Source organism: Schistocerca gregaria, chromosome 11 (assembly GCF_023897955.1).
Source record: "Schistocerca gregaria isolate iqSchGreg1 chromosome 11, iqSchGreg1.2, whole genome shotgun sequence".
Classification (NCBI taxonomy): Eukaryota; Metazoa; Arthropoda; class Insecta; order Orthoptera; family Acrididae; genus Schistocerca; species Schistocerca gregaria.
This window is the reverse complement of record NC_064930.1, coordinates 24,378,485-24,403,065: the sequence shown is the minus strand read 5'-3', so window position 1 is coordinate 24,403,065 and position 24,581 is coordinate 24,378,485. Positions and strand designations below refer to the sequence as shown.

Below are 24,581 nucleotides of genomic sequence, written 5' to 3'. Positions count from 1 at the left end.
ACACTGGAATCACTGACTGGACAAATGTATGAAGGATGAGAGTGAAAAGGTGATTTGTACAGCCAATGATGAAACATTGTTTTCATTTGAATCACAGTAGAAATACTGAGAATTCAGTGAAATAGCATAGTAGGTATTAGAGAGACCCTGGACATAACTAAACAGAAAATGAAAATATCAGCTTCCGAGCTAACAAAAGACTCTTAATATCTACACATTATTCTGGGGCCTCGACTGTGAAATCATTTTTACATTTATTTGCTTTGCTCATCACAATGGAGTTGTCACCTCCAAACCCAACCAGACCTCCATCTGTGCCGAGGATCGGTCTGTCGTGACGACACAAATTCCGCCTCCGAGATAAAATCGTCAATATTGTTTGAACACAGAAAAAGTCCTGCCTCTGTCAATGAAAGAAACTCGTGCAAGTGATGAAAGAAGGAAACAAAAAAGGGGCCGTCGACACAACACACCTAATTCACGTAACTTTTTCACCAAAACTGAGATTTTCTTTTGACACAAAATCCTTAATAACATTTCAAATGTATAATGTGCAAGTGTGGTATATATAATGTGCACAGGAAGTGTAACTGAAGGCATGTCACACAGTAAAATGGTAAGATACACAAGATTTGAAACTTTTCACCGATACAGCGCCTCATATTGACTGCAACGGTGACTGCTAAGGGCCGCTTGTCTGTCCGAGAAGGAGAACAACTGTTCGCCTTTCCATGCTCAAAGAACAGTGACAGCAGTGACTTCACTTTGGAGGAGCACTCAGTGACAAGTGTGTGTGCCCGTAAACAGAAACACAGCACTGAAAATATTGCACGGTAAGAAAAAACTGACATGTTAGACGTCGATCGTGGGAGAGAAGACACCTTTTTACCTTAGAAGTGTTTTGGATGCCCCCCATCAATCTGAAGAGAAATGTGTGCCTAAGCTATTGCATCAGTGTTGTGTTCACCCTGCAAGTTGAGCACACTTTGTGAGAACCTGGATTAAAAGCAGCACAATACAACTTTAAATGAAAATGGACTTTGGCATGGAAGCATTCAGGCCAACGGCCATCAGAGAACTGATAGAATATAATTCAAACAGTTGAAGGCACACCACACCATGTAAGTATGACAAGGGTGCACATATGAACATTTTGGAGAAACAACTGTGTTATTGAAGTTACAATGAACTAATCGCACATGTAAAGGGACTTTCCGGCCATCCTGTACATAAATAACAGAATCATCAATATGTGACAAAAGTGAATGCGAAGGAAATGTTATCCACAAAATATGATTAATTTGTAAATTACCAGCACAATGACGTACTTAGGAAACAGCTGTTCACTGGCTACCACACACAATCTTCCCACTGGCTGCCTCAAACTTGACACGGAAACCCACAAAAAGCTGCTGTGTGTAAAGTTTAGCTCTCTGTGTGTGTGTGTGTGTGTGTGTGTGTGTGTGTGTGTTCCACAAAAAAAAAAAAAAAAAAAAAAAAAAAAAAATATTTTTTCCCACATGTGTTAACCCTATCTACAATATCTATAAAAACTCATTAAAATTTTTAGGTGTTCTCTTTCTTTTGGTCACGGGTCCAGTAACAAATATTCAACAGATACAACATAAATGAAAACTATACTAGCTTTCTACCTGCATTTGTGCTAAATTGGCAGCTTCGTCATCGTCGGAGTGTTTCTCTTGCTTTATTGTGGTACATTCCATATCCTGCAACACAGACAAAAATTTAACTCAAATGACTGTGCTACAAAATGGTTCAAATTGTATCTTTGACAGGTTCAACTCGAGCCAATAGGAAAGACTCGTATTAAGCTATCAACCGTCATCCAATTGGGAACTAACTACAAGTAGTTCTATCTTAGGATCTTTACTTTTTCTTGTGTACATCAACAACATTTCATCAGTAACATTACCAGGTACCAGGTTAGTTTTATTTATCAATTATAAGAAAATCATAAAAAATAGCAAATCAAACATGGTCACTTCATGAAATCTGAAAAACCACGCTCTATGAAGTTCATAACTTATACGATATAAAATATGATACAAAAATAAAGAAGCTGATGTACTCTGCTTACTTTCATTCCATTAAGTCATATGGGATTATTTTTTGGGGTAACTCATCAAGGCAAGCCAAAGTTTTTCAAGTTCAAAAGCATGTAATAAGAATTACTTGTTTTGTGAATTTAGCAACACCATGCAGAAATCTGTGCAAGGAACTAGTGATATCAACTACTGGTTAATAATATACTTAGTCCTTAATGAAAACTGTCATTGTAACTCTTAAATCAACAGCTCAGTCCATGGATTCAATACCAAAAATAAGAATACCCTTTACAAAGATTTGCCATCACTTTGGTCCAGAAAGGTATCTATTATTCAGAGAAACATATTTGCAATCACTTGTCAGCAGTAAGAAAAAAAATGTAACTACCAATAAAGTTCAGTTTAAGAGGAGCCTACAGGATTTACTGGTAGCCGCCTACTCATGCACAAAATATGGTTCAAATGGCTCTGAGCACTATGGGACTTAACTTCTGAGGTCATCAGTCCCCTATAACTTAGAACTACTTAAACCTAACTAACCTAAGGACATCACACACATCCATGTCCGAGGCAGGATTCGAACCTGGGACCATAGCAGTCGCGCAGTTCCAGACTGTAGAGCGCCTAGAACCGCTCGGCCACCCCATCCGGCTACTCATGCACAACTGACAAATTTCTTAGAAGGGTGAACTGATATAAACAAAGGCAATTAAATAAGATAAGTATTCCATATTTTGAGAGGTGGTAGTACGGACGAAAACAAAACAAAAATGTCCAGTAAACATGGGCTCTAAAACAATACAATCAAGAGCTATGAGCACTTACTGATCTCTGCTACTGTGAAACACATCTCATATACTGTAAGCTCTTTGCTTTCCACATCTTGCAAGAAGGTAGAGCAGACTGAAACAAGAAAAAAAGTCCAGTAAACATATTTTCTAAAATGCATACCTTGTTCAACAAAAGAGATGAATTCCACAGTAACAAAGATGAACAAATGCTGATAGCTCTTAAGGTATGCATTTTAGTGACCATGTTTGCCACACATTTTTATCTTGTTTTGGTTCATACTAACACCTCTCAAATTATGAAATACTTTTTTTTTTAGTCCCTGTACATAATTAATATAATCAAACAATGTGTTATTGTGTGAAAGCTGACTTCTGTACATATCACTGCAGTAACGTGGTAAATGCAAATAACAGATTTTTCAGTTTTATAATGTGTGAGTAGAGTAGCATAAGAATTGCCATGTCTGCCTCAGCATATTGCACAAGAGACAGTCAAATGAAAACAAGACACACTGAAAAAGTAAATAAATTGTTCATTATTTGGAAAGTAATTGCTGTAACTATTAATACACACAACAAAAAAAGGTTTGCATCACCTCGGTTCCGAGAGTTCTGGAACCTGCAGAGAAAATTGGAATGCAGATCAACATAAACATCATTTCCACCCTTTTTACTATTCATGAAAACCACACACTGCATGTTATACCACCATACAGCGACACCTTCAGAGGTGGTGGTCCAGATTTCTGTACACACCGGTACCTGTAATACCCAGTAGCAGGTCATCTTGCATTGATGCATGCTTGTATTCATCAAGGCATACTATCCACATGTTCATCATGTCACTGTCGGTCCAGATTGTCCCACTACTCAAAGGCGGACCACCCTCATAGTGGTCGGTGGGTCACATCGTCCGTAAACAGCCCTTTTCAATCTTTCCCAGGCACGTTCAATGGGGTTCGTAGCTAGAGAACATTCTGGCCACTAGTCGAGCAATGCTGTTATCCTGAAGGAAGTCATTCACAAGATGTACATGATGTGGTAGCAAACTGTCTTCCACGAAGACAAAAGCCTCGCCAGTAGGCTGCCGATACGGTCGCACAATCGGTTGGAAAACGGCATTCACATATCGTACAGCCGTTACGGTGCCTTCTGTTACCGGCAGCAGCGTACGTCGCCCCTACATAATGCCACCCACAATAGCAGGGAACCTCCACCTTGCTGCACTCACTGGACACTGTGTCTGAGGCGTTCAGCCTGACCGGGATGCCTCCAAACACGTCTCCGACGATTATCTGGTTGAAGGCATATGCAACACTCGTCAGTGAAGAGAATGTGATGCCAATACTGAGCGATCCATTCGGCATGTTGTTGAGCCCATCTGTACTGCGCTGCATGGTGTCGTGGTTGCAAAGATGGATCTGGCCATGGACGTCCACAGTGAAGTTGCATATCCTATTGCGCACAGTCTGAGTCGTAACACGACGTCCTGTGGCTGCATGAAAAGCATCATTCAACATGGTGGCTTTGCTGTCAGGGTTCCTTTGAGCCATAGTTCGTAGGTAGTGGTCATCCACTGCAGTAGAAGCTCTTGGGCAGCCTGAGCGAGTCATGTCATCTACAGTTCCTGTCTCTCTGTATCTCCTCCACGTCCGAACGACATCGCTTTGGTTCACTCCGATACGCCTGGACACTTCCCTTGCTGAGAGCTGTTCCTGGCACAAAGGAACAATGCAGACGCGATCGAACCGCAGTATTGACCGTCGGGTCACGATTGAACTACAGACATTCCTGGTGCAATGACTGGAACTGATCTGCAGTTGGACCCCCTCCGTCAAATAGGCACTGCTCATGTGTGTTTGTTTACACCTTTAGGCGGGTTTAGTGAAATCTCTGAACAGTCAAAGGGACTATGTCTGTGATACAACACCCACAGTCATCGTCTGTCTTCAGGAGTTCTGCGAAGCGGGGTGATGCAAAACTTTTTACGATGTGTGTACACTTGTTCCACTGTGAGACTAGACAGTCAATGACTTCATGGGAAGTGTCTGTAAAAGACTACAGAACCACGATTGTACCCAGGTGCACACCTCTTTGTCCGAAGTAAATTGACAGCCACAAATGTTTTTCTTCAGGGCTCCAAAAATATGGAAATAGCATGGGGAGGATGTGTCAGGCCTTCCCAATAAAACTTCTGCTGTGTAGTTGACACAACTTCGGCAACAGGTGGCTGGGCATTTTATTAGCAGGTTGGTTCATCTACACTGGAGATGTTTTGCTGGGCACCTATTGCATCCTCCGTACAGTCTAGATCTCTCTCCATGCGGTTTCCATATTTTTTGAGCTCTGAAGAAAGACATTCAGTTCTGTCAATTTATTTTGGATGAAGAGATGCACACCTGGGTAAAATCGTGGTTCTGTAGGCAACCTAAAACATTTTTCCATAAAGGGATTGACCATCTAGTCTAATAGTTGGATAGAAGTATTAACAGTTAAGGTCATTACTTTTGAAATAATAAACAGTTTACATACTTTTTCCATCAGTCTCTTTTCGTTTGACTATCTCTCATACTTCTCCATGTGTTGTGACAAGTTTGTTAACATTACATGTTAAATAAAAATGGTTTTAAGCCTTTTTGAGTTATTCCACATCCATGATGACCACTTCATGTGTAAATATGTAATAACTATTCTTGTTTTCTGACATGTTCTGCATTCTCAAGGATCTAATGACTGTGAGCCTATAGAATAAAAGTATATGTAATCTAACACACATCTAATCTAATCTAACACACAATGTTTGCAGTAGAACGACAGAAGAGATGCAAAGCCTTCATTACAAAACCAAGTTACAAGTTTAACATTTCACAGACACCAAGATGTTAAAATAGACTACATGTCGAGAGTGACAAAGACTAAAGGAAGAAAACCACGACTCGATGACGGACACATCCCAGCATTTATCTGATACATTATAGTAATGCAGTAGGAGATTTGGGACTTTGAGACAGATGTTTTGACTTAAATATCCTGAATGCAAATCCACATTCTCCATAAAGAAGTAGCAGTTATTGTTTGTTCAATGTCTTATTTTCATTATCATCTTACCAAGCAGTTAGCTTAGAGCTACAACAAAATTTTTTTACATGTACATTCTGAAATAAAATCGTCTCTGTTTATGTAAGACTTTAGAGAGTGCCGAAGCTTTCGACAGTCTCCTCCACCGTCGCAGTCACGACCTGAGAACCCATACAGTGCACCTCTTGTACATATAACTAGTTGGGAGAAAAGAGAAAGAACATAATGTGTATGATGAGCTCAGGCATTGAGCCAGTACTAAGCAAAGGAGGAATAGCTGAAAGAAATGAAAAGAAAATATAGTGAATTTATACAATGAAGAGGAACCTGAAGACAATATTATGCTAAGAAAAGAGAAAGCAAAAGTAGACCAAATGGGATATAAAAAACTACAAGAATAATTTGGCAGAAAGCTGAGAGACTTAAGCTGAAACAAGCTCCCTGGGACAGACGACGCTGTCTCAGAATTATCGAGATCCTCGGGAGAGCCGACTGTGACTAAACTATTTGCCCTGGCATGTAAGCGTGTTAGAAAGACAAAAACCTACATTTTTTGCAGGCAACTTCAAACAGCAGTAACATATTTTTTAAGTGCACGAGACACGGCTGTATTAATACTTGTTTATTACTACTAACAATGTAGGAAAAGATAGAGTGCTACTTACTGTAAAGAAGCAAAGTTAAGCTGCAGACAGGCACAATTAAAAGACATTCGCATAGAGCCTTCAGTCACAGCCTCCATCAGCAAAAGAGAAACAAACACGACGCGACATAAGCAAGCACACCTCACGCACACACGACCGCAAATTCTGAGAGCTCAGGCCGGAACGCAACTGTCACGTGGGATGCTAGCACTAACCCGGAGTGCTTGGGGAAGGTGAAGGGATAGTAGCGTACAGGTGGAGGGAAGGACGAGTGCTGTCTCACGGAGCGTGCAGGGACTAGAGTGCCAACAGGTGCAGCATCAAGAGATTGTAGGGAAAAGAGAGCAATACAGGAGAGGAGCACAAAAAGACAGGCAAGTGTGTTCGCAGAGGTGGCAAACCGAGAGGCTGGGAGACGAGGTGACACGGCGAAGGCTTGAGGACAGTACGTTACTACAGGTCGATAGGTCGAGGCAGGGATACTTACGGGAGCAGAGAATTTGTTCGGAGGATAAATCCCATCTGCACAGTTCAGAAAACCTGGTGGTGGTCGGGGTGGGAGTGGGAGGGGGGGGGGGGGGGGGGCAATAATCCAGGTGGCTGAGGTAGTGAAGCAGCCATCGAAATCTAGCACATTACGTTCACCTGCACGTTATGCTTTGCTCTCGGCCACAGTTCGAGGGTGGCCGTTCATCCTGCCGGACAGCTAGTCGGTAGTTGTGCCAATATGAAAAGCTGTGCAACGACAGCAGCAGACCTCGTACACGACATTACTGCCCTGATGGGGCAGGATAAACCTCCGACAAGTCCGTAGCAGGAAGTGCTCGGCCAGCACGATGTGCTCTATTTCGACAGCTGCCGTCTGAACCCTCGCCTCCACCACCAGCTTTCCGCTCCTGTAGTAGTCTCGGCATCGATGTGAAGTAACGTACTATCTGCACACCCTCCACCCAACATTTTCCCCTTCCCTGCCCAATCGCCTACTTCCCACTCTCGTCTCTCACTCTCTCTGTTTGCCGAGCTCTTCCAACATACCCACCCGTCTTTCCCCACTCTTCTCGCCTTTTGCCTCTTTTTCCCTCCTACCTGCCTGCACCACAACTTCCTGGCGCTGCACCTGTTAGAATCCTAGTGCCTGAACACTCCACCAGACCGTATTTGTCTCTACCCCCGTATGTAAACTAGTATTCCTTTTCCTTCCCTGCCCCACCCGGGTTGCTGCTTGCATCCCATGTGACAATCACATTCTGGCCTGAGCTCCTAGAGTTTGTGGTCACGTGTGCACAAGTTGCGCTTGCTTGTGTGCACGAATGGTATGTTTCTCTCTTGCTGATGAAGGGCATGGCTGAAAGCTCTATGTAAGTGTCTTTTATCTATATCTGTCTGCAACTTTGTGTGCCTTCTTTACTGTAAGTAGCAATTTATCTCTTCCTATACAGGTCGTTTCAAAATGAATATACAGGTTTAAGACTTTGTAGCGCATATTACATTCACCTTACAATTATAAATAATACACCAGATGAAAGAGAAACACAAACAATTTTTCTTACAATTATTAAGTGTGAACACCGATCACACGTCAAGTTTTTACGCGAGCTGTTCCGAAACCTCGATCGATGTGTTGGGAGTAACTGTTGCAATAACACTGTTTCTAAAGTCTGACAGATCAGCTGGTATAGGAGGCCCATAAATGTGATCGCATCAGATTGTGTGTGAATGTGGAGGTCTTACACAAAATGCTGTGTCAAACGGCTCCTCGCATCCGATCCGTTGGTCGGATACAACGTCGTTTATCCTATCGCGTACTGTGCTGTGCCAGTGAGACGGCGCACCATCTTGCTCCCAAATAAAGGTGTGTCGTTCAGCTGCTTTCCACCGAGACATGGGCCATAGCTGTAGCACATCACGATAAGAAACATCAGTTGCAGTTGATTCGCCGAAAAAGAAAGGCACATAAACTTTCCTCAGGGATATTTCTTGGGGCTAAGCGTGAAAGACTCGCACTCGTTAAACATGTTTTTCAGTCACTGTCATTCCATGCTCTTCTCATTGCGCGCAGCTATACAAACAAAACTATTTGAGTTGCTCTTTCATTTGGTGTACTACTTACAATTGTAAGTTGAATGTAATAAATACCACAATGCCTTACAACAGGTACATTCATTTTGAAACACCCTGTATTGTTGATGTTCCTACCTAGAGTTTTCATTGTTTGTTCATTACTACTACCAGCTTCAGTAATTTACCACCTTCTCAGTATTAAATAGATAATATTACTGACATGTCATGATTTCTGACTTATATTACATATGAAATCTTCACAGTCACGTATACACAGTGAAGAAAAATTTGCACACACTGACTTCGCAGAACAACTACTCACATACTGTCAATACAAAAATGTCTCTCAAAATTTTGTCCTGCGCATATTCCTGGCAGTAAATGGACGTTAACAATAGGCAATTTGGCAATGCTGTATTCACATGTACTCCAGTCAACATATAGGAGTAGTGCAGTGCAGTGGATAACATTTTGGGTTAGCACTCAGGAGGTCGAGGGTTCGAATCTGGGTCGAGGCGTATTTATTTTTATTTGCTAAATGTCATCTACGTGGTACGGTGTCTAGCACCTGAATTGGCATACAGCAATTACAGCGGGTCTTCTACAAAACATTTGCACTTATGTACTATGAACAAAGAAACAAAAGTACAATTATTCTCACTGGTCAGTTTTTAAAGAAGTCTTGTGTTTCGTATACACAAATTGTTTCACATCATTGCATCTATTAGATTCCAAACCTGTTTTCATTGTATGCTCCCCCAATGGTCCCATCGATTAGCACCAATCATTACTCTAACCACGTTCAGGTCCATTACATTTCGTTAGGGCCTTACAGCACCAGTAGTCCTAGGAAAATTCTTTGAAAATGGTAGTGAATATCCCCATTAGATAATGATAAGCAGGCGATTTTCAATCTTTCTTAAGTTTTTCTTAGTTTCCCAATATTTCTTCATTTTCTTCCCGAAAGCCTTCTTTCTTTCGTCAGTCCACTTTGGTTGGTAGGGTTTTGGTTCCATCTCTTGAATAAACTTCCATATGTCGATTTTGCTTCTGATGTATCCCTGTCTGATGTATTTGTTACATCAATTTTTGCTTTTGTCAAGTCCTTCTTAACTTCAGTTACCCAAGGTATTGATGCTTTAGGGGATGTCACATAGTTCAACAAACATTTAGTCAGTCTGTTTCCAGGTAATCTGTCTAGGTGTGCATCAAACTTCGTTCATCTCTTTCTGATGGCAGTTTCAATGTCATACTTTTTCTGTTGTCTCAGTAGTTTGCAGTCTGTGTCCATCTTGTGTGTATCGCGATTCCAGAGTTTTTCTAATAACCTTACTCGCTACTTTCTTAATTTCTTGTAACTCTACTTTCTGATTCAATGACATTGTTTCACTTGCATATGTGAGTGTCTAATTACTGTGTTGTAGTGTTTGATTTTAGTGCCTTCTGACAGGCATTTTTGTTATACAAATTTGCAACAAGTCTGGACGCTTTCTTGATTTTCTGCAATCTGTTTTTCCTTTTCCTATTTTTTTCCAGGTACTGTTGATTCAATAATTTCACCGAGGTAGTTATGGTGTTTGACTCTGTTGATTTCACAACAATTTGTTTCCAGTTCGGAATATCCAACTTTGAACACATGAATTTAGTCTTCTCAAAGGTCAACCTTCTCTGCACATTCTCTGAGAGTCTCAATTTGTTTCACTGCTGTTTCTTCACTGTCAGTTAGAATTGCCAAGCCACCTGCAAACGTTAAGTACAGAACATTCAATTTTGCTTGACCTCTTCCTAGTTCGATCAGCTTCCAAAAGTTTTGCTTTCTTAGTTCCATTTCCCATTCTTTCAATACTTTGTCTAAAACTATGCTGAATAATAATGGTGAGATCCGATTTACTTGTCTTACTCCTGTTTCAACTGAGAATGGTTCCGAAATTTCATCTATGAATTAAATTTTTGGTTTGGTTTCTGACAGTGTTTGTTCGATTAGTTTTAGAGTTTTGATGTCCAGTCCACTTTCTTCTAGAATATTGCATAAGGACTGTCTATCTATAGAATCTTATGCTTTTTTAACATCAACAAATGAGCAGACTATTGGTTTCAACCTGATTGCTTTAATTTTTAAAATAGTTTTAAGGTTAAAGATCTGTTCCCGGCTCGAACTATTAGGTCAAAAGCCTGCTTGGTAATCTGAAATTGTGTGTTCTAGCCGTTATTGGGCTCTCTTTAGAAGACGTGTGGATAAAATTTCGTAAGTGACCGGCAAAAGTGAAATGCCTCTGTAGTTGTTATCATCTATCTCCCTTTTTGTGTAATGGAAAAATTAGTGCACATTTTTAATCATCTGGAATTTTTTCTGTCTGCCAAATTTCTTGGATGATTTGAGTGATCTCTTTTAAGAAATTTGGACCAAGGTTCTTCAGTAGTTAAGCTACAATTCCCAAGCTCTTCAATGTGACTACAAATTCCTTCTAGAGTTGGCAGAAGTGAAGTTTCATTTGTGTGTTCTGTCTGTAATCTGGGGAATCTTGGTTGCGAGCAATTTGGAAGTTGTGAGAAATATTTGAATAATTCTTGACAATTTTCTTCGTTATTTAGTGCCAGTTTTCCATTTTGTTTTCTGGACCTGCTGAATGTGCTGTTTATCCTTTGATTTGATTTGCAAACATTTTGTAAAACTCGAGGTTTTGTGGTTCCTAAAGTCTTCTTCAATTGAGTTTAGTTGTTCATTAAGATATTTTCTAAGTTTGTCTAAGTATTTTAGCTATTTGTTTTCTAACTTCAAAAAATTTTTCTTGTGTGGTTTCTGCTTTGTCAGAGCTATAGTTTTAAGAGGGCTCGTTGTCTCTCTCCTACTGCATTATCACAATTTGAATCCCACCTTGGCGCTTGTATTTTTTCTTTAATGGGATCAGTTCTCATTCTTTCTGTATAATTTTTTGGGGAAATATTTCCAGTTGTTTGAAAGTTTTTTTCCATACTTCTATAATTTTTTATTCTTGGATTCTTTTTGTTCCCCAAATCAAATTTGAGAATTATCATGATTATCGTCATCGTCGATGGAGAAGTGGAAACATCACATTCATTACCAATAGGGGAACAGAGAGATTAAAAAACAAACACTTCGCAATTGCAGTATTGGGATTAATCATGCAGAAGAAAAACTGTAACAGAGATGACGTGCATTACACGAAATAGCATGCTGCGACGTATGCGCTGTTCTCCAGACAGGGACTATTTGCTAACAGAGTAATGTGCCCGTGACGGACTCCGTGTACAATCGTATACATACTGCACTTTCTACTTATGTTATTCTAAAACAGTGTGGCAGACGTAAGGCATAGACAAATGATGAATATGTGGATAAGCTTCCAATCCTCAGTGTAACTGATAATTGGACTGGTGTTGCCACTCTTGAATACACTGCCAGATATCCCGGTTGACGTCATTTGTACAAAAACGGTTTTCACCATCTGGAGCTTCGCCTTCGGGAGACAGAGATTGTCCAGGGACTCGCCTTACTCTAGCTACTGAGGAAGCTATTCTGGAGGTCACACACCGAGAATGAAATTGGCAAATAAAAACAAATACACCTCGACCTCCTGCACGGTCAACCCAAATCGCTATTCACTGCACAGGACTACTCTCGTATGATGACAGTTACTGCACATGTGATTACAGTGTTGCCAAATTGTCAATCTTTAATACCCATTTACTGTCGGAAATACGTGCAGAATGAAATTTTTCAGGAGAAATTTTTGTATCGCACATACGTGAGGAATCGCACTGCAAAGTCTTAAGAGTGCAAATTTTTCTTTAGCCTGTATATAGACAAACAATTAAGTGCTTTAACACAGAAACACGTATGACTCATTCGAATATCAGATAACACTGTTAAATTGATAACTGAAGATTTTACAAGTAATATACGGTTATCCACAACAGAAATTGTTATGATGTGACATATTGAGAAGACAGCACGATACACAAACAGGTATAGTTATAAAGAAGCATTACTACAGCCCAGTGTCATAGATTAAAAAAAGAAACACCAGACTGCAACAAGTATTATTACATTCTTATTCCAATGAAGGCAGATGCTGACATTTGTGAATACTGTTGAACCATCAGTTTAATTAGCATCATTGACAAAATACTGTACAGATTGTCTACAGAAGGACAGAAACACTAGGAGAAGTTTATGTCATGGAATATCAGTTAGGGTACTACAGAAATGTAGGAACGTCCAAAGCAATACAGACACCACAACTTATCTTACAAGAAAGGTGGATGGACGAGAAATATACATTTATAGCATTGGTACATTTAGACAAAGCTTTTGAAAATATTGTCTGGATTATACTTTTTGAAATTCTTAAGGAATAAGGGATAAAATATAGTTAGCAAGAGGTTATCTTCAACTTGTACGGAAACTGAACTGTAGTTCTGAAGGGAGTGGGACAACATTGTAGCCTGTTTCTAATCCTGTCCAATATGTACATTGAGCCAGCTATGAGGCATCCCAAGGAGAAATTATGAAATGGAATTAAAGTTCAAGGACAAGAAATTAAACTTTTAGGCTTACCCATGACACTGTAGGAGGAGTGTAATATACGTTTTGAAACTTCCTGGCAGATTAAAACTGTGCGCCAGACCGAGACTCAAACTTGGGACCTTTGGCAAAGGTCAGGAGTTCGAGTCTCTGTCTGGCACACAGTTTGAATCTGCCAGGAAGTTTCATATCAGTGCACACTCCACTGCAGAGGGGAAATCTCATTCTGGAAATATACATTTTTTTTTCCTGCAAGCAGGTACATTTTATTGAGGATTCCAGTACACCGTATTATTTCCCACTCTTCTGTCTATACATCCCTATTTTTCAACATAATCTCTGTTCAATGCGACGGCCTTATGCCACCTTACTCAGTGCCTGCACGGGGCCGCTCAACTGGTCCACATCGGAGCCGACATCTCACTGTACCGATAACCTCGGCAGTCTCCAGTGAGGTGTTTGCAATCCGTCAATCACCTCGAGTGAGAGTGTCTGCACATTCCGACACTGCAGGAGTCACAGCTGTGTGTCGCCAGCTGTCACCTGGGAGATCGGACAGGTTTCTGTGACCTTAGTGCGACGGTGCCCCACCCTCACAACGCACCTGCATTACAGATGTCTTTCTGAAGGCCATTATAGCGTAACAATCTATTGGAACTTCACAAAATTATAAGGGTAAAGGCGAGAACATTCCAGGATATCCTGCAGTGTCCACGGCTGTCAGCTACACCACAGTCACCATCTGTGCCTCGAGACGACTCCGCTGTCCCTCTGCGAAGAGAAAAGCACCTGCTGCACGGCTGTACCTGTGGGTTGCCGTCCAACTGATGCTGCCCACCCTCACTGTGCCATCCGCTGCAGTATAGGGGGTACTACGAGGGTCACTCCAAAAGAAATGCACACTATTTTTGTAAAAATACAGTTTATATTCTCCATGTGTGAAAGTTGTAGAGTGTGTAGATACATCCTTCCCACTTGTTTTCAAACTTAGTTCAACCTGTTCCCGGGAGTGGCGTCGTCACAGCTTTTCTTCAAGCTGGCTGCTACACTCGACATTCGTCACAACCGACGTGTGTCATAGAATTCCTGTGTTGTGAAAACGAGACAGTGGGAAACATCCAAAAGAGGTTGAAAAAGGTGTACGGAGATGCTGCTGTCGATCGGAGTACAGTTAGTCGGTGGGCGAGCAGGTTACGTGAGGAAAGCGGGCACGGCAATATCAAGGAATGTCCTCGCAGCGGCAGGCCTCGTACTGCACACACTCCAGGCAATGCGCAGAGAGTTAACGAATTGGTGACTGTTGACGGACGCGTCACAGTGAACGAATTGTCACACAACGTTGGGATAGGAGAAGGAAGTGTTTGCAGAATACTGAAAGCGATGGCGTTAAAAAAGGTTTGTGCCAGGTGCGTTCCCAGGATGTTGACAGTGACTCACAGAGAAACAAAAAAAAACGGTACGGCGTGAACTTTTGGAACAGTACGAGAATGGTGGAGATGAATTTCTTGGAAGAATTGTGACAGGTGATGAAAAATCGCTCCATCATTTTTCACCAGAGACTAAGAGACAATCTGCAAATTAACCCAAGAAAAAAATTCAAAACCACACTTCTGCTGGAAAAGTTATGACTACAGTGTTTTTCGATTGCAAAAGGACTCTTGCTTGTGGACATCGTGCCAAGTGGAACCGCCATAAATTCAGATGCATATGCGACGACACTAAAGAAACTTCGAGCTCGACTTGAGTTGTGTTCGACCACATCGGCAAAAGCAGGATGTTTTGTTGTTGCACGACAATACGCGGCCACATGTCAGTCAAAAAACAGTGGAAGCGATCACAACACTGAAACACCCGCCTTACAGTACTGACCTGGCTCCATGTGACTATCATCTCTCTGCGAAACTGAGAAACTCTTCGTGGAACAAGGAAAGCTTGAAGATGGTGACTCCCTTGTGCATGCTACCAAACAGTGACTCCAACAGGTTGGCCCAGAATTTTACCGTGCGGGTATACAGGTGCTGGTTCCAAGATGGCATAAGGCAGTTGAGAGGGATGGAAATTATGTGGAGAAATGAAAATATTGTTCCTAAAGGATGTATCTACACACTGTAAAACTTTCAAACATGTAGAATAAAAGATAGATTAAAAAAAAAAAAAAGTGTGCATTTCTCTTGGAGTGACCCTCGTACATTCACCGGACACAGCCGGCACTATTTCACATCCACAAAGCCACGTGACACCAGCCTATTCCTAGAATCCCTACGACACATGGCCCTTACAGGACCACCGCCTGCAGCTCGCCTGCAGTGTGCCGCCGACTGTTGCACCGAGTGTAATCCAGAATAAATGACGAGTCACCGATAGGGTGCTACCAGAGGAAGACCACGCCAGTGCAGCACCGGTCATGACCTCGACAAATTCTGAACCTCGGAGAGTAACTGCTGGTGACGAACAGTGTGTTCTCTCTCTCTCTCTCTCTCTCTCTCTCTCTCTCTCTCTCTCTCTCTCTCTCTGGTACTGTATTCACCGAGTGACAATAATTCTCATTAGATCAAACTGCAGCTCGTGTTGTTTCGTACAGATTCAGTTTCTGGTTTTCATGTTTTCTTGTTGCTTCCTTAGAGAAACATTTTCTTTGGTTCAATGTTACCTGGGCACCGTCACCTTTTCTGCGCCCGCCGTTCAACCGTAGGATACAGCATGTCCCACAACAAATGCCTCATTTCTCAACCAAAATTAGCTCAGAAAAAATAGTGTTGCACTACTTATTAAATGTTCCTCATAATTCTACAGCTGAATGGAGTGGATAGTGTCTCGGAAACATATTATAAGATCAACATTAATAAAAGTCAAACGAGGGTGGTGAAATGTGTGTGTACCAAAAAGGGAGATGCTGAGAGATTTATGACGGTCGACTGAAAAGTAATGCCTCCACCTTCGTAACTCTTTAACAGTTGGCAGCATTGCTATGCGGCAGGTACCGGCTTGTTCCGTAGCCTCTTCTCTACAGCTCCAGTTGGCGGGAAGCCTTAGCACTGAACGGTTGTGTCATTACAGCGTAAAGTACGAAACCATGCACACACTGTCAGTCAGTGCAATTTAAGCGACGTGCAGTCATTGAATTCTTGACAACAGAAGGTGTCACCCCACAGGAGATCATCACAAAATCAAAGCAGTTTATAGCGATTGTGTCGATGTGAGCCTGTGTGTCACTGGGTGAGTAAGTTTAAAGATGTTGAGGCAGGAACATCTGACCTAAAAGACAAAGAGTTGGACGTCCTGTGACAGAAACCACTGACTTTCACAAGCAAAATATTGACAAATTGATTTAGGATGATTGTAGTACCAGTCAGAGAGAAACTGCAAGCAGAATCGGCATTGTGTGAAGCGAATTATTGGTTAGCTCGGATATCGGAAGATCTGTGAACAATGGGTGCCCCAGATGCTGACTCCTGAAATGAAAGTGCACTGACTTGAAATTTGTCAGGAACTCCTCTCACGTTACGAGAATGAAGGTGATGCCTTTCTCCATTCAACTGTGACATGAGACGAAACGTCGGTACACCGTTAAGACCCAGAGATGAAATTCCCTGAATATCGACACAAAGACTCGCCACAGAAAAAGAAATTCAAGGCGCAGAGGTGTTCTGGGATGCAGATAGTGTTATCCTTGTCGATTTCGTCAATTATGGAACAACAATAAATTCAGACTGTTACATCAGAACGCTGCGAATTCTGGAACGACGGCTAACGAGGGTCCAGAAGGAAAAGGGAAATATTTTCCTGCAGCATGACAATGCCAAACCAAACACTCCACGTGCCACCACAGAGGAACTTTTAAAGAGACTGAATCTCACCACCGTACGGCATCCTCCATACAGTCCAGATTTAGCACCGTCCGACTCCCATCTGTTCTCGATAATGAAAGATGGTCTGTAGGGACATCATCATGCTTCCAACGAAGATGTTCAGAGAACTGTGAGAATGTGGTAGCGGAAGCAGAATGTCGACTTCTTCCGTGACTGCTTCAGGAAACTTGTTCATCGTTGGCAGAAATGTATCCAATTGGCTGGTGATTACGCGGAAAAGTGTATATTGGTAATTAAAGATCACATTCTAAGGATTATTTCTGTATTTCATTTATTAAAATATTCCCATCCAAACTCAATTACTTTTCATTCAAACCGTATATATTAGGAAATGAGATGCTAGAAGCAATAGGCAAGTTTTGTTATTTGGGCACCAGAGTAACTGACAAGGGTCAAAGTAGACAGGATATAAAAGGCAGACTCACAATAGGAAGAACACTGCTTCTGAAGGTACTTGTGTTGAGTGTAGCCTTGTACAGAAGTGAAATGCAGATGATAAGCAGTTTACATGTGAAGGGTACAGAAGCTTTTCATATGTGGTGATACACAAGAACACTGAAGGTCAGTTGAGTAGCTTCAATACCGAACAAGCAGGAAATGAAATGAATTGATGGAAAAAGAAATTTATGGCACTGTTTGTCTAAAGGGATCAGTTGGTAGGACACACCCTGAGACATCCAGGAATTGTCAATTTTGCAGTGGAGAGAGAGAGAGAGAGAGAGAGAGAGAGAGAGAGAGAGAGAGAGAGAGAGAGAGAGGGAGAGGGAGAGGGAGAGAGAGGGTGAGAGAGAGACAGAGAGAGACAGAGAGAGAGAGAGACAGAGAGAGAGAGAGACAGAGAGAGAGAGAGAGACAGAGAGAGAGAGAGAGAGAGAGAGAGAGAGGAGAGAGAGAGAGAGAGAGGGAGGGAGGGGGGGGGGGGGAGGGGGGAGTGGCAGGAGCAAAGATTGTAGAGGGAGATCCTTATAAGTATGAATACAGTAAGCAGCTTCTAACGGATATAGGCCGCAGTAGTTACACAGAGATCGAACGGCTTGACACAGCGTAGCCTAACGTAGACAGCTGCATGAGACCAGTCTCTGGCCAGACGACGACGACGACAGTGCCACTTGATAACACATTGTTGTCACAGTCTTGTATCACATAGGGAAACTATCCAAATGCATCTACAACAGTGGTCATGGAACTGTGGTCCACAGGCCACATGCGAAGGGTACAGCCCAAATTAACTGGAAGTGCGGCCTGCAATTCTCGGCTGTATTTTACAATAATATGCATCTAAGAGCCAACACCAAAAACGTTAGCTAATATCATGGCTGTACGAAGAGAGTAGTTCTCCTGCCCAATAACAAACAAAAATACTTCCAGAGACACAAAATATTTTCAGATGTGCTCAATTTAGTTAATTCGGCAGCTTACATCGGGACAGAGGAGTAAGTTGAGTGGCCACCACGGTGTTTATGATGTAAGATGGGGAAAGTTTTATTGTTCATCTTCAAGTACTAAAAATGTCTGGTTGTGTCTTCCTTGTTCCAATCAGCTGCTGTGGCATAAATTTCAAAGAAGATTTGTGACTGCGTGTTACAGAGACAGTCATCTTCAAATGAGATACGTACTTGTAGCAAGAATGTGAAATTAAATTAAGGCAGTTCTAATACAAAACATTTTGTTAACAGAAAAATGGCATTAAAAACATTTTGTGGAAGACCCGTGTTCTTGCAGTTGTCGATGATATATATAAAGAAAATGAACCGTCATAGCTGTTTCATCAAAGCAATTTATTTCAAAAGACTAGTTTCAGTGCAACACTTATGCCATCTTCAGGTCCACTATAAACTGAAACATTACTTCCATTCCTTGGCCCATGTATCATAGAACACATATAACACAGTTGTGGGTTGCATTTATGTCCACGTGGCCACAGTGGTGAGAACATGCTGCAGAGTACATACTCCTTATCTATGAAATCAATGGCAACTAGTATCATCATCATCATCATCATCTACCTGCTATATTAGCAGGTCATTTGCCTCTCCATTTTCTGCGATCCATTGCTTCCTTCTTAAGGCTGCTGTATGTTGTACCGTCCATCATGTCATCCAGTATCTGGAATCTCTTCCTTCCTCACTTCCTTTTCCCCTCTACATAACCTTCTAAAACTGTTTTTATCAGTCTGTCATTCTTTCTTAATATATGCCCAATCCAATTTCTTTTTCTTCTCATTATTATATCTAGTAACTGTCTTTTCTCTCCCACTCTTCTCAGTACCTCTTCATCTTTTACTCTGTCCATCCAACTTATTCTTTCAATCTTCCGCCATGTCCAGATCTCAAAAGCCTCCAGCCTCTAGCCTACAGCCTCTCTCTGTCTTTTCTCCTCATAGTCCACGTTTCAGCGCCATATAGAAGAACACTCCATACAAGACATTTTATGAGTCTCTTTCCGAGTTCTCTGTCCAGACTGCTGCAGAAGATTCTCCTTTTCTTATAAAATGCCTCTTTTGCCATTGCTATCCTTGTTTTAATGTCTGTGGTGCACTTCCAGTCGGTGTCTGTCCTGCTTCTAAGATACTTAAAATTTTGCACCTGTTCTAGTATTTCTCCATTCAGCATAATTTTTATTTCCTTATTTCCTCCGAGTGCCAATACTTTTGTTTTATTTGTGTTAATTTTCATTCCATATTTTTTTCCGTTAGTTGCAATGGTGTCCACCAAATCCTGTAATTTTCTTTCCCCTGTGGCTAGAAGGACCATGTCATCAGCAAACCTCAAACACCCTACTCTACTTCCTCCAATTTCTACTCCTTTGTCATCTAATGAGCATTGGTCAATCATATTTTCCAAGTAGAGGTTGAAAAGAGTAGGTGATAAACAGCACTCTTGTCTTACTCCTTTTCCTAGTCCGATCCAGTTTGCACTTTCTCCTCTCACTTTAACTGAAACTTTTTGGTTAAGATATAATGAGTTTACAAGTCTACTGGTTTTCCAGTCCACTCTCTTTTCCCTCATTATAGTCGCCAGCTTGTCCCAAACCACACTGTCAAATGCCTTTTCTAGACCAATGAAGCACATGTGTAGGTCTCTTCCTTCTTCAATAAACCTTTCTCCAAGATTCGTAGGAGCCCCATTGCATCTCTAGTGCCTGTATTCCATCTAAAGCCAAACTGCTCCTCGCCAAGATTTTCCTCCATTACTTTTTCAAGTCTTTTATTAATTATCCTTAACATTACTTTGGCTGCATGTGAAATGAGGCCGATTGTCCTGTGCTCACTGCATTTATCGGTTCCTTGTTTTTTCTGTAATGGAATCATTACTGTTGTCAGAAAGTCCTCAGTATTATACAGGTCTACAATACATTGGTCAAGGAATTAAACCACACTTTTGGTTTATGAAGGACTTCAAGACGGTATAAGTGTTGTGGTGAAACTATTTGTTTGAAATAAATTTCTTTGATTATACAGTTGCAGTGGTTCATTTTTTAAAACCTTTAATTAACAATTGAGAACAATGCACATACAATTACTGCTGTTAACCAATTAATCATCTGAAACTTCCTGGCAGATTAAAACTGTGTGCCAGACCGAGACTCTAACTCGGGACCTTTGCCTTTCACGGACAAGTGCTCTACCAACCGAGCTACCCAAGCACGACTCACGCCCCGTCCTCACAGCTTTACTTATGCCAGTACCTCATCTCCTACCTTCCAAACTTCGCAGAAGCTGTCCTGCGATACAGTCGGAAAGCTGTGAGGACGAGACGAGTAGTGTTCGGGTAGCTCAGACGGTAGAGCACTCGCCCGCGAAAGGCAAAGGTCCCGAGTTCGAGTCTCACTCCGGCACACAGTTTTAATCTGCCAGGAAGTTCCGTATTGGCGCACAGTTCACTGCGGAGTGAAAATCTCATTCTGGAAAATAATCATCTGCTCACACAGAACACCGTCACTTCGTCAGTCAATTACAGTGTCACGACTCTGAGGCCGCAGAGTGGCAGCAACCCGAAACAGACCAGTCCACACAAAGTATTCTCAACAGTGCCGACATTTAACACTCTGTACTCGGGGGGCCGGCGGTCAACTTATCGCACCCTTATTACAGCTAGTCTATCGGAGGCTCACGACGTACTAATTTACATACAATTAATAATAAGGTCGGTACATTCGCAGCCCCAGGTGTCGTCCCACAATGTCAGTACTGGCCCTCGAGTAAATAAGTGATCAATCGTTAGTTCTTTCTGCAAGAACTTTCTAAATTTCCATGGGGGACTTGCAATTTTTCATCATTTACAAATGTGAAGGACATAAGTAAAGGTTTTACCTCGGCTGCACCAGGCATCTCAGCTTCCACGGTGACTGGCTTCCTCTGGCGCTGCTGCCTTAAATATTTACTGCCAGCATCATCTAGAACAGGACAGATAACACATCAATCTACTAACTGAATTGGATTTCTCATTATGTCTGTCTGTATGGACACAAAGGAAATCACCATTTCTGGAACAACAGATACAAGCATAATACTGTCAGAATATCCTAAATGCAACACTTCTCTAAGAACACGATTTTTTTCCAATCTGAGGATGTAACAAGCAACTCGATAAATAAATGGCTGCTTCTGGGTTTCATTCCCGGTTAAGAAAGCAGACTACTCTGTTACGAAAAGGTCTACGGCAGGGACGACTTGGTGTCGTGGGGCCCAATGAAGTGCCATTCTAATAAACAAGTGGCAAGCTGCCAAAGTCACGTTAAAATGAAAAGCCCACCCACCCATGCTCCCCACCCCCTTCTCTCTCTCTCTCTCTCTCTCTCTCTCTCTCTCTCTCTCTCTCTCTCTCTCTCTCTCTCTCTCTAACACACACACACACACACACACACACACACACACACACACACACACAGAGAGAGAGAGAGAGAGAGAGAGAGAGAGAGAGAGAGAGAGAGAGAGAGAGAGAGAGAGAGAGAGAGATAACAGGAAAAATGTCAATGTGTTCAGTAAAACTGCTGTGCCCACAAGTGCAACTCAAAATATGTGAAGAATAACCTTATGAATTTACATCTACATCTATATTCTTCAAACCACTGAGGTGCATGACGGAGGGTGCATTATTAGGGTTTCTTGCTGTTCAATTAATGAATGGAGCCAAGGAAGAATGATTGGTTGAATGCCTCTGTGTGTGTGTAGTAATTATTCTAATCTTAGCATCATGATCCCTATGTGAGAAATATGTAGGGGGTTTTAGTATATCCCTAGAGTAACCCTGAACTTTAACACCACACAGATGAAACTCATCCTAGGGCTTATGACTGGTCATAGAAATTGTAAGAAAGCCTACACACAATAGGTAGAGGCAGCATACGATAGGTGTAGATGTAGGGAGGAGTATGAAACTGCACCAAACACCTGGAGGGCAAACGACACAGAATATTCAAGTCATTAAAGCCCGAGGAAATCTGGTCAAATAAGGGATTACAACAACAACAACTACTGCTCAGTTTCAGTGTGGGTAACAGTGGGATACGACCCCTCTTGTTTTCTGGCTTCCTGCATCAATCAAATCAATACTTGACCACCAATCACTGGATTTACAATTGTTTTTCATAAATAATACCATATTCAGAAATGTGTGTACTATTAACTGGTAGATTCATATTAATGTAAAAAGTGTGCAATATCTAAAATGGACAAAATCTTCACCATTCAACAGCCTGTCAGTTGTTCCAGATTATATTAATTCATCATGTTCCCTGGATGGCATAAAGAAAGAGAATGTTGAAGGATTTGGAATGACTCAAGGTAAACATCAATACGGGACAAAGAAATCATAGAAACTTAATCTGCATGTTGCGCTAAGAACACACGATCAATATACTGCTTAATGATATTCACACTTATGACAGCTAAATTTCATCAAGTGAATCTGTAAGAAAGCTGCTAGTTTGAAAATATGTGCTGCCTTCTCCATCACACTATACAGCTGTTATTCATCTGCCAGTTGCCATGTAATATTTACTTGATGATGATGGTATTCTCAAAGAAAATATTTTTTACATATCTAAGTACTAAGTCCTATTATATTACTTGTCATCCAGCTTTATAACAAAATACTGCTACTTGCCATATGGCTAACAGAAGCTTTCAGTCCCTGAAACTAGAGATTCAGATAATTTGTAGGAGTGGCTGATCAGAGAAGTTTTTTATTTTTGTTTGAGTTCCTTGGTGTCAGGTGAGGGATTACTGAATATCTTATCACCAGAGTACATAACTCCATTCTGAATCCTGGACACAAGGAGGCAAAGTCTACAAGGAAATTATATTTGCGTCTTTCACTATGACTGTTTATTACAATTCTGTTGAAACTGATGTTTATTACAAAACAGATTCACATACAGCGATTATGGACTGACGTCAGCAGTGTGTGACACGGGCAACATTGTGTCAGAGTGGGACTCAAACCCGGATTTCCCACTTATCTTTTATGTGAGCACGCCTCCATGACCGAGCCGAACTCCCACATGTCACGTAATCACAACCCTAATGCACACACAATTTGCAATTCCTGCACAGGGAGACAAATATTATATCATCATTTTAGCCCACTGACGAACAGACACATCACTTATGCTAGAGGTGTAATCGGACAGCCAGAGTGATTGAGGCAAAGTTAAGCAGGAAATCTGGGTTCGTGGCCTGGTCCAACACAAATTTTCAAGTGTTGCAAAGAGCTGACAATAATGCATTGTCAGTGAATGCGAATCTCTTTCCTAATGCATTCAAAATTGCTTACTGAATGTTACAATCCACACTTCATTTATTTTAGGTGTACTTCCCCAGAAGATCAACTTTGTAAGACCGCTGGGAGCCAACACTGTTGTCTATAGGTCAATACAATGAAGGCCATAAACTGAACCAATCTTCTTGATTAGTTCATCTGTGTTGATTCCATTTTAACTCATTCAACTGGACCCCAAGGAAATTAGCACACTGCTTTCAGTGGATGACCATTAATCTACACTTACGGTTTTTATGTGTAGCCCACACCGTAAGAGAAATGAACGTACTGGCAGACACTCTCTCTCTCGCTTAGAAGCGATTACAGGCGCAGCGAATTACGAAGCACTCACTTCTGTGCAGCAATCCGACAGTGACGTCCGAGATTTATTGGCACAGCCATCTAGTCTGCAGCTCCGCGAAGTCCACATACTACTGTCAAATGTGACATTTTACACTGATGTCCTCACACTGAAGCCGCGATCATTTGTGACTTAACTTTTGACATGTCTGCTCGAGGGGTCCGAGGTACGACGAATTTGTTTAACGAACTTTTGTGTTGACAAGTATCAATGAAGACTGTAAAGCACTTGTTCACCAGTGTAATGCCTGTCTGCAGAAAAAGATCACTTGTCACGTCAGTGCACTCCCCTCAGCGTACCTGTCCCCGCCGAATCGACAACGTACGCATCGACACTGTCGGCCCTTCACCACTGTCTGAAGAATATACCTATACAGCCTAACTGCCATTGACCACTTCACCTAT

At 41.6% G+C, this 24,581-nt stretch overlaps 1 protein-coding gene across 7 annotated transcripts in view; it reads right to left on the bottom strand.

The window, feature by feature from the left end:
* Window positions 1–24,581, bottom strand: part of LOC126295422 (uncharacterized) — a 179,271-nt gene that overhangs the window by 63,482 nt on the left and 91,208 nt on the right. For all 7 annotated transcript variants that reach the window (XM_049987903.1, XM_049987900.1, XM_049987905.1 and 4 more), the window contains 2 exons: window positions 21,368–21,450; window positions 1,653–1,727 (listed from right to left, as the gene is read on the bottom strand). In XM_049987903.1, the coding sequence (XP_049843860.1) occupies window positions 1,653–1,727; window positions 21,368–21,450 (158 nt within the window). The remainder of the gene's footprint in view (window positions 1–1,652; window positions 1,728–21,367; window positions 21,451–24,581) is intronic.